Here is a 17,114-nt window from a genome sequence, read left to right on the forward strand (position 1 = left end):
TCACGCAGCTTGGTCCCCAGCTCCCCTTGTGAGGGGCCGGCCTCAGGGAGTGTCAGTGCAGGGAGGGGGACCTTGGACTCTCCCACCCCCAGCTCCTTCTGCCAGCTGGCAACACCTGTGCCCCTTCGGAGGGCCCACCGAGGCACTGCAGACCCTGCCGGAGCAGTGAGAACCACAAGGCGTGGGCTGGAGCACCTGCAGCTCCTTTTTATTCTTTCTTTTTGTTGTTTTTTAAAGTCTTCTGCATTCAAATGAGGAAGGGGCTTGGGGACAGGCTAAGAATCAGCCCGCAGGGGCCCCAGCGGCTCCCTCCCTCCTTGGGAGCCGTGGCCCATGTTCCGGTGGCCCTGTCCAGAGGCCCTCGCGTGGACCACTGGGGGAGCACTCGGGCCAGCTGGGCTAGCCACAGCGGGGCAGGCACTAAGAAGAAGACAGCGGGAGGAGTGTGCCTTTGAGCTTCTCCAGAAGCAGCAGCGCCTTCACTGCCAACACCCTGCAGTCCTCGTCAGGGTCCTGCTCTGCCACGTCTGCCAGACCAAGAGAAAGTGGGACGTGGGCAGCGTCACCCAGCTGCACAGGCCAGCCCTCTGCAGTTTCCTCTCAGGGAAGTCCTCCTGCACAAGCCCCCACGGGGCCCAGCTGGACCCCCGCCCGAGACAGCAGCACCCCAGACTTGAGCAAAGGGCTTCACCCCGTCCCTGCACGGGGGCAACGCCCCGCTCCCCCTCAGGCACTGGTGGCAGGGAGGCAGTGGGATGGAGCAGATAGCATTGTCTGCATGGGGAAGGCACCTGTGCCCGAGACCCTGGGACCCGTCCCGGGACACAGGATGCCTGCAGGACGAGGCCCTGAGGAGGACCCGGCCCTGCCAAGAGCCATCCTGACACACGCGTGATCAGAGACAGCCACACCGACAGGTGCTCTCCAAACGACCAGCATGACAAAAGGGGCCCTGCCTGGACCCTGGGTCGGCAGAAAGGGAAGACAAAGGCCATCATCAGACCCCTGGGCCTCCAAGAGTGGCAGCAGATCAGACCATAGAGTCCCAGCCATGAGCCCTGAGGGTGGAAGTGTGTGCGCTGGCTCTGGGCAACTCAAGTGCCTACAGATGGGAGGTCATGTTGGCTCCACCAGACTTTTCAAAAAGAAACTTGTTGGGGGGCAAGGTTTGTCAAAATGCTAATCGCGAATCTGGTGAAGTTACACGGTGCTCACTGTATGGCTCTTGGAATCTTACTGAAGATTTAGAATTTTCCAGAACAAATACGGACTTCATCTCCCACGTCAGGGCACCTTCTCTTGGGTCCCCCTGCAGAACCGCCCCCAAAGTGACCCGAAAACAGCCAGGTCCCCAACACCCCATGCCATGATGGCTGTGGAGGCCTGATGCTCACCTGCCAGCCAGGGCTGGGCTTCCAGCAGCTCATCAGGCAGGTCAGCCAGCAGTCGCTCAGCCGGAACGCTGAGCAGGATGGAGGAGACCGCGGACAGCAGGCCCCGGCGCACATAGCTGCCAAGGGAGGCCAGAAAGCTGAGTCCTGATGGAGCCCCAGGCCAGAGGGACACCACTTCTCGGGGTACAGCAGACCCACCGGCAACCAAAGCACACTCGGCCCCACCCTGCCCCTTCCTGCTTAGAAAGTACTGAGCCAAGCTAGGAGCTGCACCCCCCACCTCCTGTTGTCCACATCACAGCAGCACTTGGAACCCCATCTGTGTGTCCACGTGGGACCACTGCCCTCAGCCCCATGGCCACTCACGCATCACCATGGAAGCGAAGGGTCCACACAAACTCCAAGAGGGCCTTGCCCATGGCCACAGCCACCTGAAACCACAGAGACCAGTGGGCAGGGGTCCTGGCACCCAGAGGGGTCCCCATCTTAGAGCATCTGCTTGGTCCAAGGTGAGGCCCTCTGCAAGAACGGCCACCAGCTGCCACCTCCCACTCACCGTAGTGTTCACAGCCAGGTACATCAGGGCCCCTAAGGTGTGAACCAATCTCCCAAGAACCAGTTGGTCCTCTCCCAAAAGGTCGAAGGTCACCAGAGGCCTAAAACACAGAATCCAGTGAACGTGCAGGCTGGGCACTGGGAGCTGGCTCCCTGAGCCCCTGGGCACTGAGGGACACTCCTCCTCACCACCTGTCCCCAAGTGGCACCCAGAGTCACGAGGGGAAGGCGCTGGACAGATGCCGAGCGGGCGGAGCGTCGAGGCATGACAGCGCGGCTCCAGCCCTTCCCACCAGAACCCACCGTCTGTGAGACTGCGGCACCTGACACCCTCACGTCGCCATTTAACTTAAGCTACAGACAACCACAACCCGGTCGTGACCCTGCTGCTAGTACCAAAGACCCCACACCGGGAAGCCTCCCATCCGCGAGGTGTGCAGGCCTCCCGCTCACCTGTCAAAGTGCCGAATGAGGGGGAAGAAGAAGTAGCCAGCCACCAAGTTGAATTCATTGGGGCTAGCGTCTGGTCCCCGCCTGGCAGAGCCCTGCAAACATATGGTGCTCAAGGCGCCACGCCCCCTCCCCCATGCAGGACTTGTGCCGTGGGGGATAAGCAGCTCCCGCCCCCCGTGACAGCCCCAGCCCAAGCAGACCCCAGTGACCCAGCACGTGCCGGGTCACGTCTTGCTGACGTAGGATTCCTCGGGCTGTTTCCACGCATAAGTCTGTGGTCACGTTTTAAAACCCCTTCACCCTGATGCCCTACAGCACATGTCCCTCACTCAGTTTGTACCAAAAACTCCCTTCACAGAACACCAGCACTGACGCCATCCTGGTCCCGACTTGGCCACCCACTCCGTGCAGGCAGTGCCTAGAGGCCACGGACCACTCAGCACCCACCCAGGTCCCACCCACGAGGACCTGACCCAGGTCCTGGCTGACCTGAGTGAACCGCCGGGTCTTGCTTCTGATCCGCTCCTCCACGACTGCCCGCCAGGCGGAGGCCTGAGTGCTGCTGGGCTGGGAGGCGGGACTCGGGGAGCCGCACTGGGGAGTCTTGGGGAGGCGCCCAGGCCGAGACAGCTCCTGGGCGGCCAGAGTCAGGACCTAGAGGAGGGGAAACCTCAGGGCAGTTGTCACTGCTCAAAGGAAGGATGGCATTTTCTAAAATTCAAGGTAAACTGAGTGTCCTTGAGCCCTCCACCCCATCAGCGCCATCGGCCCGCATAGGCTGTGCCGGAGGACATTCTGGGGACCACACAGCACGTCGGGTCCCAGTACCCCAGGATCACTGCACTTGTGTGGGGGGCAGGAGGGAAAGTTGGACATGCTTCCTGGCAACAGGCCAGCGGCCTTGCTTCTGCACCTGGAGCCTCTTCTATTCCAGAACCTCATCCAATCTGGCACCCAGACACCTGGGAAAAGGGAATGAGTTCTGACCCAGACTGCACATGGATGGGCCCCGGGACGCGTGCAGGTGCGCCAGAGTCTAGGCCACAGACAGCAGCCTGGTGCTGGCAGGCGCCAGGCCCGGGCAGTGCGTGCTAAGGGCCTTTCCTCTGAGGGTGACGCGACACTGTCACCGCACCAAATGCCACTGAATGGCAAGCACCAAGATGCCACCCCGTTCCGTGCCGTGACCCTGGTGAGGACACAGCTCAGGCGCAGCGAGCTCGCGTCCCCTGGCCGTCACCACCATCATCTCCAGAACTCCTCCGTCATCCCAAACTGGAGCGCAGGCCCCGTGAAACACGGCTCCCCACCATCTACTTCCTGCCTGATTCTGACCCCAGGGACCTCACGGAGGCGGGACCGGCTTTCCCCACTGAGCAGGCCCATCCACGCTGTGGCGGGTGTTAGAACGTCCTTGTTTGTACAGCCCAGTAACGTCCATCGTACGGACAGACCGCATTTTGCTCACCTGAGGATGAGGAATCGTACTGCGTAGGAGTCGTATCTCAATAAAGCTTTTGTCTAAGATAAAGAACGCAGTCTCCACTGAATCCCACACGCTGGCAAGAAAACCGCAGACGGGTGCCAGTCCCAGCCTCTCGGGTCCAGCGACAAGGGACCTGGTGAGGCCTCTGGTCCTGGCCACGTCGCTCTTGGCAAGTATGCGCCCCCCTCCCCCTATGAGGGCAGCCTGGGCCTGACAAGCGGACAGAGGGCCCGGGCACTTACATCCAGGATGTCCATGCGCTGCCGGAGGCTGAAGTTGAGGGCGTAGAATTGCGAGGTCAGATACTCCGCTACCTAAGCCAGGCACACGAGAGGCTGCTGCGGGCCACCACCCAGGCCTAGAGCCCCAGTGCAACGCTGCCTGGGCGGCAGGACCTCTGCACCACACCGCCCCGGGACTCACCGGGACTGGGTCTGTGACCACAACAGCCACCAGAGCTCGCTGGCGCAGCCCCTCAAACCCCACCACGCTTGTCTTCTCCTCCAGGTGCAGCAGCACCTTGGCCAGCTCCACGCTCACCTGCACACGGGTCCACGTGCCTCAGCTCCCCACCTGCCCAGGAGGCCCCTGCAGCCCTCCACCTCCCCATCCCAGCCACGCGCAGGCCTCCTGGGCAGACACCTACCCCTCCCTCCACGTCACCTGCCACGCTCACCTCACGAGCGGCAGCCGGGCTCCTGATGATCAGCCCCTCGAGGGCTCGCAGGGCCGCCTCCCAGCGCTCCCAGTCCTCGGACGAGGTCAAAGCTGCACAGAACAGACGGGCCTGTGCTGGTCCTCAGCCCTGACCTCGTGTGAAGCAGAGCTGGTGGCCAGGGTCTGGGCACTGGGCAGAGGCAGGTGAGTCCCGGGACATAGGCAGTTCCCGCGGCTCAGCCACCCCCAGGGCACACACTGGTGGGGCTCCCGCCGGGGAAAAGGCCCACCTTCTACACAGTCCCGGACGTAGGCAGGTGTCTTCCCACTCTTCAGCTCTCGGTCCCCCGACATGTCATAGGGGACAAGCTCATCGTCACTGAGGAAGCAGCAGAGACCCGTGGGCCGGCCCGTCACCCAGGAGCAGACAACAGGCAGGCCGTGCTCCTGAGCCACCAGCATTCACCCCAAGTCCCCAAAACCTCAGAAACAGCAGACTTTACTATTAGGGCACTCATGGAGAGCAGTGCTGCAAGGCTGACCCACGACCTCTCAATGGCACAGGCCATGTGCTCCCACGCTCACGTGTACAGGGCTCGGATGCTAGCGTGGAGCTGCCCCCCCACCGCTGCAGTTCCCACCTGAGACCAGCCCCTACCTGTCCAGGTCAGAGCCCGTGCCCTCCGGCCGGGCCTGGGGGATGCCACGGTCCGCGCTCCCTCTGTCAGTGGTCTCTGCAGCCACTGGAGCGACAGCCAGGCTTTGGAGAACAAAGAAGGAACCCTTTGGGGAGGCCCCCGGAAGCCACCTTCCCGGGAAGTGCTTTCCCTGCCCCCACCCCGCGCTCCTTCGCTTGTGTCTCAGCAACTGGAGTCCAGGATGACGCGGTAAGGGAGTAGTGCGTGTGCAGGAACAGGCCCTGCCTGGCCAACCATGCCCAGAGCTCGGGCACCACAGGGCACGGAGACCCTCACCTCGCCTCCGACGGGCTGTCAGCCGCAGGCGGGGGCGCCGCCAGGGCCAGCAACTCGCGGCTCAGCTCGTCCTCTTCATACTGCAGTGCACACAGGCTGGAGTCAGCCGGGGGGAGCGCCAAAGGGGCAGGCAGCCCACAGCTCTGCAAGTCTCTGCACAGCAGCGGGCAGCGCTGGGTGTGCAAGGCCGGGGAGCCCTCCCTCTGGAAGGGCTGGAGTCCCCTGAGGACAGCCTGGGGGCTCGGCAGGTGAGGGGAGGGGACACCTGTCCACCACGCCTGAGTCCCATCCAGAGAGAACACTTCCAGACGCCCCAGGGAATCCGCCTGGGGGCATCTGTCCAGGCACCCGCTGAGGGCCTCCCCCTGTCTCCTCGGGGCCGCGGCCCTCAGCGAGGCCACCAGAGCCCATTCCACGCCAGCACGCAGGTCCGTGGGCCCGGACCCAGGAAGGCGAGGTGACATCAGGGTGAGGAAACACCGAGGGTGTAGTCCTTGTTCACCTGGAACCTCAGGGGAGGCCCCTCGGGGTGGATCCGGGTGCTGGCTACTTCGGCCACAGTCATGCCCAGGCGGCGCACAGCAGGCAGGCTGCTGTCCAGACGACTCTTCACTCCCGCCATGAGGCTAGCCAGCAGGTCTGCAAGCGCCCACACCCACATGCTGAGCGTTGGGGGCGTGCGGGGACAGGCACAGGGTGGGACAGGGGGCCCGCACTGCCCACTCACCCTCCCGGCTGTCCCGGAGCTCCGCCTCCCCCAGGTGCGCCAGGCAGATGAGGACGGCCTTGCTGACGTAGCACTGCTGGGGCAGAGACGCATGACGGATGGCACTGCTGCTGCCCCACGTCTCCAGGAGCTCCTTCAGCACCTGGCGGGCGGTACGGCCCAGTCAGACAGCCCCACCTACCTCCCCAGCACGGGGCCACTGTCCTCGCCATTACCTGTCGCCTACTGCCAGCCCGACAGAGGCTCTAGCCAGCACTCTCTGTTCCAGGCAGGGGCGTTCTCCCTTCCCTTCCCAGCAGAAGGTGGTCCCAGAACACCAAGGATGGAGGGCCAGACCGCGCTTACCTGTATGAGGAGCGGGCGCCGTTGGCTGTCCATGGCCAGGTACCCCAGCAGGCTCTGTAGCATGGGCGTCTGTGACAGAAGCCAGGCATCCCGTCACTGTCTACCAGGCAGACACCAGCTGCCCACGTGATGGGCCGAGGACCATCTGCCCAGGGATCCCACAGCAGAAGTGGGTCTGGGCTGAGGGTCAGCAGTGTTTCCTGAGCAACTTAGCTCAGCTCCACCTGCTACGGTCACTTCTGGGCCCTGGGGTGGCCCTCGGCCCACACCCTTACCATAGTCTCACCGAGTAACGATACTGTAGGAATAGAATTTTTCGGGTCATCACAAACTGAGCTTTCTTACTCTTCATCACCAGGTTCCCCAACAGCCGAGAGAGGACTTCGGGCCTGGGGGCGCATTTGGGGAGAGAGGGAAACGTGTGAACCCCAGGCCTCACCAGATCCAGGCTGGACCCCTCCCCAGCTCTGTGCTAACCACAGGGAGTTCTTAGTCAGGATGCTCCCTCCTCCCAGGGACAGCCCAGCACGTCCACACAAGAGGACATCCCCTCCTGGCTCTGGCCGCATCTAGTCAGGGGTGAGGAAGGCGACACAGCCTCTCTGCGTGAACTCGGACTACGTTTGCGGAACGGGAGACCTGGCGTCCCTGGAACCCCCACCTCCTGCCCTCCTGGCTCCTTACCCCAAGGCGGCCTCCACCAGTCCAGTTAGCAGAGCCTCCATGGCCCGGTCGGGCACACACTCCACCAGGCGCCAACAGACCCGCTGCCAGAGGCAGTTGGCCCGGGTGAGTGCCGTCAGACGCGGCACCAGCACGCCCAAGATCTCCTCTGAGGGGAAGCACACGGAGGCCCTGAGCTCGGGGTCTACAGCCCACGGCTGCACTGGCCGCCCAGCCAAGCCCCTCCAGGGGCCAGGCCCATGTGAGGGGACCGCCCCGCTCGGGACAGCCGACAGAAAGAATGGGGAGACGTCCAGAAAGTGCTGTGGCTCCTCCCGGGATGGGAAACACTCACTTTGTCTCCCATGGACACAGGCTTTCCCGAGCACCTGAGACAGGAAGGAGACGGAGCAGTCCCAGCCACCTGGGACGAGAAGGAAAGCGAGATGTTAAAGCAGGGCGACGGTAAGGCCACGAGACAACTTGACCTGACTAGGCGGGAACAGACCTCATTTCTGGACAGGCATCTCTGCGTTGTAAAAACACCATGTCTCTCCATCTAATTCCAACTGCAGTCTCAGTAGGACTGTCTCTAGCTGGAAACACCCATAATAATTTCAAAAAGCCTTTCATGCTCCCACATGCTTCATTGCCCACGATGACCCCACAGAGTATGGACCCGTGTGGTGCGACGGGGTGGAAGAGGCACCGAGGGTCTGGCCAAGGCAGTCGGCCATGTGGGGCACGTGGGCGGGCACATGAGCCGCCTGCAGGGAGGAAACGGCATGGGGACAAGGGGAGGAGGGGCCCACCGGGTTCACCAGGAGCGCCAGGATAGCGGTGCCCAGCATGAGACAGTCAAGATGTGCACAGATGGAAACACAACATCTGCCACCTAACGAGGGGCGTCTGAGACCCTACAGAGACAAACTGGATGCAGCCCCTCAGCAGGAGCCGACGTGGTCGAGATGCACTCTGGACACGTTCAGAATACGCTGGCGGCTTCTCCCAGCACAGAGCAGGAGGAGGGCCGGCCTGGCCGAGCCCCGCAGAACCGTGGGCCGGGCAGACGCGGGTGCACGTCGCCTCACCCTGACTCCCTCGCCATCTGCGGCGGTGGAGCCTCCCTCGCGGAGCGGGCACAGGGACAACGGGAGCACACGTGTGAAGGGCACCCACTCCACAGCCTCGGCGACACCCTGTGTGCCCCGTGACGGGAGAGCGGAGCGTGGTGCAGACACCAGGGCCCCGACAAGAGAGACGGAGACTGGGCGACGTGACCCTTCCAGACGCTCAGTGAAGGGCCAGCAGTGAGCAGCCCCATCTGCACGGCCTCACCGGCGGGCGCAACCAGGAGCTGAAGGGGTCAAGGTCAGTAGCCAAGGAGCGGGGGAAGCTCAGCGCACAGGCAGCTACCACCCCACGCGGGAGACAGCATCTGACCTGCCCGCGGCATCACCCCGAGACTCCCGAGTGCCCAGAGCCATGAGAAGCCGGGGAGGGACGGGCTGGTGGCCAGAGCAGATGACTGGAGGGACAGCGTGGAGGGGCCCACACCTCGGAGAGAGTCCACCAGCGCCTGCAGCACCCGCACGATCTCCTCGCCGAGCAGAGGGAAGTAATTCTGGGGGAGGAACGGCTCCAGGTTCTCCCGCCGCAGACGGTTGCCGAGGTGGTCGGGCAAGCCCACCGCCTTGCTGAGGAGCGCGTCCTGGAGCGGGGGGAAGGCCGGCCCCGCCCGCTGCCGACACTGGCCCTCCATCACGGCGGCCATCCTGCCCGCACGCAGGAACCGGGCCAGCAGCTGCGCCGTCTTCATCAGGCGGAAGCTCGGGCTGAAGGAGAGCAGCTGTGAGGGCCAGAGCCGCGAGCCCGCGCCGGGCGTCCCCGGCCGTCACGGAGCAAGTAACCCACAGCTTCACCGGCGCTTGGAAACGAGGATCTAAATCCCACTGCCCAACAGCCGGTCAGCGGCAGGGCGGGAGTGCCCAGAGCCCAGGGCAGCCTCTCCGGCCTGGAGTCGCTGGACACCGCACTCTCCACACTCCCTGTGCGGTTCACGGCAGCCACTGCCAAAACCGGCTGCGCCACAGCACGGCGGCCTCCCGAAATGACTGCCTCGTGCTCTGACAGAGTCCGGGAACCACCTTGAGTGAGGTGTCCCCATAAGTGTAAGCGGGGCCCGGGGGGCCTCACTGGGAGCTGAGAGCCGCGGAGTGAAGCAAAGGGCCCTACGAGGACAGCAATGCCCACTGCCTCCCGATGTCACCCCAGTCTGGAGGCAGCCCACTGCCTAAGGCACCGGGATGAGAACGCTCCTGCCCTCCCTTCCCCAGCTGGACAGGGCCTAGGGCAAGGGCCTCTTCACTGCAAAGAAGATTAACACAAACGCCTTAAATTTTCAGGTGCTCTGCCGGTGCATGTTTTATTCTCTCAGCTTTCAGGACACCACATTCTCACAGAAGCTGGAGAACTGCTGGTTCACAATCCTTCAGGCCACCCTCACACCTCGGACATTACAAGTGACCCCATAATCAGCCCCACTCACCTGGCAGCACCCTCGATGGACTCCATCAGCACCAGGAAGGCTTGGTCAGCAGGGCCCTCCAGGAAGAAGCTGGCCCACAGGTCCTCCAGCTGGCCGTCGGGCAGAAGCTCCAGCCAGCCTGGGCTCAGCCTGCCCACTAGACATCTGAGAACGTCGGAGAAGTGCCTCCTGGCAAACTCCTCCTGCTCCCCGGGAGGGGCAGGGCTCTCCGCTCCACCGAGATACCGCTTCAGGGACCCCAGGGTGGAAAGGATGCAGTCGCCATCCTCAGAGGAGGACAGGGTGCGAAGTGCTTCCCGGACGGTGGGCAGGACTGCAGACTGCCCTGGATCCATCCTGGAGTCCACGGGAGGAGCACGTGAGAAGTCCACGGAGCCCTTGGCATCCGCGCAAACAGGAAGTATGTTTCTCATACTCTCAGAACCCCACCCCGACCCCTCTGGTTAAGCTTCTGGGGACCCCATCTGCCCTCACCCCTGCTGTCGCCCAGCAGCATCCTCCCCTCCAGTAACCCCCCCCAGCATCAGCCCCCGCTTCTACCAAGAGTCCGTTCACAACTCGGTACCCTCTGCAGTAGGGCAGTGTGCCCCAGCGTCACAAGTGGGGGTGCTATTGGCATCTAGTGAGTGGGTTGCAGAGGCCAGGGTTGCTGGCAAACATCCGGTATGTGCAGGACAGCACCTGCAGCAGAGGCTTATCCAAACTCAGGCGTCAGCGGTGCTGAGGCTGGGAGACCCGGACTACAGGCATCCTGTCCCTTCTAACTCTAACAAGGCATCCACCTTGTCCAGGGACCAAAATCACGTGTGGTGGTACTCGGGTCAGGTGCCCCGGCAGGATTGAGTACCATTAGGGAGGCAGCTATCACCAGTGCGCCCAGCCACCAGATAAGGCTGCATCAGGGGTGCAAGCAGGGTCCCCACGAGCCGCTCCCTACCCAGCCGGGTCTACGCGGGCTCTGATGTGCGGTGCGCGGGCCGGCTAACATGTGAGTCCACATGTGGCGCGGCGGGAAGGGGCCGCTTGGGGCGGGCGGGGACCTTGGGGGACCAGAGGGGGTCTGCGGGACAGGCGCGTGTCTGGGGGCGCGCACGGTCTTAGGGCCCGATGGGGGAGCTCGGGGAGGCGCGCACCCGCTCGGTCCCGGAGTCTCCCCGGTGCGCTCACGGCTTGCCCGGCTGCTGCGACCGCTCCGCCGATTCGCCACGGCCGCCGAGACCCAGCTCCGCACGCGGCTCGCGGCCTAGAGCGTGAGACCGCGGAGCACGAGCTCTCCACGCGCTGACAGAGCTGTCGCTGAATTTTTCGAGTCTGTAGGCCCGGTCCCCACGGGCAGGTCGCGACGAATCTGCCGCGAAGCCGGGGACCCGGAAGAGGGGTGGGCGGGCGGCCACATCTGCGCCTGCGCCGAGTGAGGGCGTGGTCCTGGGTGGGCGGGGCCCTGGTGGGCGGGGCCGCTCCGTTCCACGCGAGGCTCGCCCGCAGCAGGTGGCCGTGTCACTTGGCAGACATCCAGTTCCTCGGTGGCCACTTCCTTCATGCTGGTGTATGTGCGGTGGGCAGCGTCGGGGGCGATCTGGGAAGACCTCAGGGAGGCGCCGGTTCAGCCTCGACTGCCCTTGGGGGGAATCCGGGAAGCCTGCACTCCCTCACGTGCACTAATTAAATGCCTGCTGCGTACAGCAAGCACTGCTCCGGGACAGAGCGTGCAGCCGATCGAGGTCCCGCTCCCAGATCAAGGGCACAGATGAAGTACAGGCGCGATATGTCCGATGGCAAAGAGTGATAAGAAAAATCGGGCGGCGGGCGCCTGCGTGGCTCAGTCGTTGAGGCTGGGGAGGTCTCAGGGTCGTGGGGCAGGGCCCCGCGTGGGGCTCGGCGCTGGCCGGGAGTCCCTGCACATTCCCTGTTCTTTCCTTGGCTCCCTCTGCCCGTCCCCCCGCTCGCGCCTGCGCGCGCTCTTTCTCGCTCTCTGTCAAATAAATAAATAAAATCTTTAAAAAATTCGGCCGGCTGAGGAGTCCGGTTTTGGAATTTCCGCCCTGGGCGCAGGCCGGAGAGCGGGCGGTAGAGGGCAGCCGCGGGCGCGGGGGATGGCAGGGAGCTCAGGCGCGCGGCAGGGCAGGTGCAGCCCGGGTGTAGGCGAGGAGGGCTGGCCCGGGGCGCTCCTGCGCAGCGGAACTGATGGGGAGGCTGCGGGGCTGGGGCAGGACGCGGAGGGTCCAGGGGGATGCCTCCCTGGGACTCCGGGAATTCCTCCCAGTGCGCTCCTGGAATAGAGCCTCGCTCTCCACTTCCCAGGCAACTTCATGCGACCTTGACCCCCATTTTTCCCCCAAGCCTGTCACGGTACTAGGTGCGTCCTGAAGCACGGAAGGTAAATGTCTTAAGCCTTCATGTGTCTGAAAAATGTCTTTGTTCTTTGCCCCAGGCAGGTTCACATTTGAGCTAGATAGACAATTTTAAGTGAAAATAATTTTCACGCAGAGACGCGAGGGTTTGCTCCTCTGTTTTTGGCAGCCCGCGTTCAGTTCTCTGAGGAGAGTCTGTCTTTCCCATTGAGCAGGTTTTTCCCCCCGTGGACAGTCCCAGAATCTTCTTCTCATCCATAGGGTTCTGACGCTTGGCGAGATACCTGGCCCTCTGGCGCGCGAAGGCCCTTGACTGTGACACCGTCCCCGCCTCTCTCCCCGTTTTCTTTAGTCTCACTCCACACTTGCTTTTCATTGGATTGACCATGAAGGCCATGTCTTCTCTCTCTGTCTTTTTCATCTCTTTGTCTTTTTTGCCCTACTTTCTGGGCAATTGCTTAAACCTTGCCTTTTAACTTTCCTGATATAATTATTTATTTATTTGGATAATCCTCATTTTCATGCTGCAAGAGCAACTTCCTCCTTTTTGATTATTCCTTTTCTCATCCATGTTTTCGCCTTCTGGACACAAAGCTTTTCTTGTCTTTCTGGGGGTAGTAATTAAGATGCTTTAGAGCTTTTCCTTGGCTCTCTGCATTTTTCTCTTCGGGCAGATTTCTGTCAGAGGCTCCCGTGTCTAGAGATCCTTAGCTTAGCCTTCATACGAAGCCTGAGACGGTAAAGGGCGAAAAGCTCTGTATGTGGATGAGGGGAACTTGTTTTGACAGATGGGGAGAAGGGAGGCTCTTATTTTTCCCCAGGGCTAAAGAAGCTCCCACCCTCCTCCTACCTGGGGGCAGGTGCCTGGCTGTGGCTGCTGCTTTCTGGAAGCTGGCAGAACCCTCAGTGTCCCGCAATTCAATATGTAGACCTTTATTTCATCTCTTTCTCTTTTTTTAAATTAGTTTATTTATTTAAAGTAGGCTCCACGCCCAGTGCAGGGCTTGAACTCATGACTCCGAGATAAAGAGTCACACACTGTACCGACTGAGCCAGCCAGGTGCCCCCGTGGACATTTATTTCAATAACTTGCTCTTAGTGTTACCTTTAAAATAAGTGAATTTTGTCATATGTATAATTTCCAGTAAAATTCTTTTCTAAAAAAGAGCTGGTGATGGAGATGAGGGGAGTCACCTGTCTCAGTGCACACCTGCACCCACCTGCACACCCATCTCTCTCCAGGGCAATGCTGTCCAATCAAAATAGGATGTGAGGGGCGCCTGGGTGGCTCAGTCGTTAAGCGTCTGCCTTCGGCTCAGGGCGTGATCCCGGCGTTCTGGGATCGAGCCCCACATCAGGCTCTTCTGCTATGAGCCTGCTTCTTCCTCTCCCACTCCCCCTGTTTGTGTTCCCTCTCTCGCTGGCTGTCTCTCTCTCTGTCAAATAAATAAATAAAATCTTTTTAAAAAATAGGATGTGAGCCCCATATGTGATGTTAAATTTTCTAGTGGCAGTAGTAAAAAGTGGAAAAAAAGTTAATTTTAATTATATACATAGAAAGAGAGAGAGAAAGGGGGGGGGCTCCACACCCAACATGGCACTTGAAGTCCTGATCCCAAGATCGAGAGTTGCGTGCTCCACTGACAGAGCCAGCCAGGCGCCCCAATAATATATTTTGTTTAACCCCATCAATCCAGAATGTTACCGTTTCTACATGTAGTCCCGTAAAGTATGATGACTAGTGAGATATTTTACATTCCTTTTCTGCACTGAGTTTTGTACCCAGTGTCCTTTGTATCCGTGGTGGATCTCAGTTGAGGCCGGTCACATGGCAGAGCTTCGGCCGCCCACACGGCGCGGGGACGGGGGCTCGGAGAGCCAGCTGACCACATCCTGCCGCGGGGCTGGTGAACAGAGTGTTCTCAGCTGCAGGAGGGCAAGGGGGCCCTGGGGACCCAGCCGCTGTCCAGCCAGTCCCTTCACTCAAGCCTGTGCCGTGCCCCAGCCTCCCACTGTCCTGGACACCCTGGCCTCTGAAACCTCTCTATAGTCAGCTGAATGGTGCTTTCCAAAAAGTGGGGAAGGTCCAAGTCCTCAGCCCACATACGGGAGTGCGAGCTTCTTCAGAGAAAGGGTCTTGGCAGATGTAATTAAGTTACAGATCGCAAGATCATCGTGGGTTATCCAAGTGGGTCCAAATCCAGCGGCCAGTGTAACTTATAAGAGACAGAAGAGCAGAGACACGGGGGCGGGGGGAGAAGGCCGTGGGAAGACAGAGGCAGAGACCGGGGTGATGTGGGCACAGGGAGAGCCAGGACCTGGACAAGGCAGGAGGGTCCTCCCCCAGAACCTTGGGGAGGAAGGAGTGGGGGCCCTAGGACACAGGGCTCCAGGACTGCAAGAGAATAAACTTCCGTTGTTTTAAGCTCCCCCGTGGCGGTCACTGGTCGCGGCAGCCCAGCTATGGGACTCAAGCACAGGCAGCGGCCTAAGTACATGGGGCAGGTGGGGACCTCATCCCAGGGCCAGCTGCAGGGACCATGCAGGGAGCAGGCAGGATAAAACCTCGGTCAGTTAAACCGCCATGCCGTGCCTGGCTCCTCTCCCCCGGGTGCCACTTCAATGGCAGCAGAAGGACAAAGGTGAAGGAGCCCAGGGCCCGAGGAGAGCGCAGGGGGAGGGAGACAGCAGCAGATGTGTGGATCCAGTGTGGCCTGGGAGAGTGACGGGTCAAGGGCAGAGCAGGGGCCCTGCAGAGAGAGCCCCCAAGGGGAGGGAGGGAGTCAGTGTTCCCTCGCCACAACCAATGACCTGTAACCAATACAGGTCCAAGGTCAGCGTGTTCCCAAGGATCCAGGGAAGGACCCTCCTGCCTCATCCAGCTCCTGGCTCTCCCAGTGACCACATCACCCCTGTCTCTGCCACTGTCTTCCCACGGCCTTCTCCCCTGTGTCTCTTCTGTCTCCTGTAAGGACATCCTGATTCAGTGTGGTGTCCTCTCGAGATCCTTAATGACGTCTGCAAGGCCTTTTTTCCAGATAAACTCACGTTCACATACACAGGGGAATTCACCGGGTTAGGACTTGGACCTACCATTTCGGGGGCCACCATTCAGCCCACCATACAACCTATACACCAAAATAAATTAAGATGGCCCCCAGCCCCATTTCCTTTGCCTTATCCGAGGGAGGGACGTGGACCTCACAGGCCTCTCTGTGCACGGCCGGCACGCTGGGCCCCACAGCAGACCTGGCTCCAGGGGCGCCCTGGGCCTGGCCCGGCCCCGTCCTGCTTCAACTTCTGTTTGCTGGAGGCTGAGTCCATGTGCCCCTGCTAAAGCCATCACCTCTGTCTGCCTCTGAGCCAGCCTGGCCACCGTTCGCACCCAGAATTATTTTCCAGAGAAACTGTTTGCCTCTGTTTAAAGTTTGTGTCCTTGGGAACCTCCAGCCCTCCAGCACTCACCGGCTGGAGGGCAAATGCTCTTCATTAAGGTGGAGGGGGCACCTGACACCCAACCAGGGGCGGAGAAGGAAAGCCTCCGCGGCAAGTTGGAAGGGGCATGGGGGAGGAAGCCACGCAAAGCCAACGGCCCTCTCCTGCGGTCGGGGGCTCCTCTCCGCGTCCCCAGGATGGGCTGCCCGCGGAGGAAGGCCCTGTCTGTCCTCCTTATTCTCGTGCCTGTGTATCTGCATGGGGCTTCGTCACAGCGAGCCAGCCCCGCAGGGCAAAGAAAACCATGTTTCGAGAGGCTCCGCAGACTGGAAGAGCGGATAAACGTACCCACCACTTGGGGCAGCTGCGTGTCAAATTCGACAGCAGACATAGAGCCGTACGTGTGCTGCTCTGGGGACACAAACAGGGAGCGTGGGGTTCTTTCCATCAGTGACTCTACTGTCCCCTACAGTTGGCAACCCGCAGAGAAGGTCTGCTGGGCTCTGTTAGGAAGTCAACTGACAGTGAGGACAGAGTGGGAGCCGGGCTGGGCGTTGGAGCAAGGAGGGCCGCTGGAGGGGTGCTGGGACGTCCTGGGCACAGGGGCGGGAGCTCCCTGCAGGCACTGCCCGCTTTGATCCCCACAAACCACTCATGAAGCCCACCCTGCCCTACGTCCACTCAGGCAGGACCCTGAGCGTCACAGGGGTGAGGTGTGGGGGGCGTGGGGGGGTGTGGGGGGGCGTGGGGGAGATGGGGCCTGAAGCCCTCACCCCACAGAGTGCAGCCCAGGGACCGTGGGTTGGTCATGCACGTCTCTGAGCGAGGCCGCCCTGGGGCTGGCTGTGGTCATCGGCCCTCACACAGCTGCCTGAGGATCAGGCAGTGTGGATGGCGGCCAGGGCGTGACAGGCACCCCGAAGTGAGAGCAGGAAGGCTTGTCCTGCACCCACCCACCCCCCGCCCCGACCTCAGCCCCTGTGACTGCTGTGTGTCTCTCTATAGTTCTGGAGGTTCCAAGAGGTGACCTCAACACACCTGCGAGACCTGGCCAGTAGCTACAACCTGTCCTATAGCATCGATGCTTGGTTCCAGAGCCTGGCCCGAGAGACACAGGCGGTGGCCCTGGCCATGAACCACTCACAGGCCACCGTGCAGGGCGACCTGAGCCACCTCAAGACCTGGATGCAGAAGACGCGTCGCAGAAGCCGGAAGGTGGAGTCCAGGGTGCTGGCCTTGGGAGCCGCCCTGAGTGAGAGGGACAAGCAGTGCAGCCAGGAGGGGAAGGGGCAGCAGGAGCACAGGGCCGCGCTCTCCGGCCTGGCCCTGGACCTGAGGGCCCTGCAGGACACGCTGGCTCGCCTCACGCACCTCGTGCAGGGCCAGGGCGCCCGGCTGGCTGCTCTCGAGGGCCGGCTGCAGGGGCCCAGCCCTGGCACCGTAGCCCCAGGCCTGACCCCAGCCCGGCCCCTGACCCCGCCCGGGCTGCCAAGCCCCAGCTCCCCAATGCTGCAGAGGGGAAGGCA

General features: G+C 61.7%; 1 protein-coding gene across 2 annotated transcripts; it reads right to left on the reverse strand.

Moving 5' to 3' along the window:
* Positions 1-187: 187 nt before the first annotated feature.
* On the reverse strand, positions 188-11,189 carry TELO2 (telomere maintenance 2). 2 transcript variants are annotated; one of them, XM_040635566.1, is made up of 21 exons: positions 10,936-11,189; positions 9,803-10,138; positions 8,812-9,089; positions 7,610-7,678; positions 7,276-7,423; positions 6,878-6,980; positions 6,592-6,660; positions 6,247-6,388; positions 6,022-6,158; positions 5,520-5,599; positions 5,204-5,305; positions 4,836-4,924; positions 4,565-4,656; positions 4,312-4,428; positions 4,131-4,202; positions 2,892-3,056; positions 2,403-2,494; positions 1,951-2,050; positions 1,761-1,825; positions 1,395-1,510; positions 188-527 (listed from the first exon to the last, which is right to left on the reverse strand). In XM_040635566.1, exons 2-21 carry the CDS (start codon positions 10,135-10,137, stop codon positions 421-423), a joined length of 2,478 nt encoding a protein of 825 aa, XP_040491500.1. In that variant the 5' UTR covers position 10,138; positions 10,936-11,189; the 3' UTR covers positions 188-420. The 2 variants fall into 2 exon arrangements, with proteins under 2 accessions (XP_040491500.1, XP_040491499.1); XM_040635565.1 differs by lacking the exon at positions 10,936-11,189 and having other exon boundaries at positions 9,803-10,885.
* Between the last annotated feature and the right edge of the window lie 5,925 nt (positions 11,190-17,114).

Source organism: Ursus maritimus, unplaced genomic scaffold, assembly GCF_017311325.1.
Source record: "Ursus maritimus isolate PB19 unplaced genomic scaffold, ASM1731132v1 scaffold_2, whole genome shotgun sequence".
NCBI lineage: Eukaryota > Metazoa > Chordata > Mammalia > Carnivora > Ursidae > Ursus > Ursus maritimus.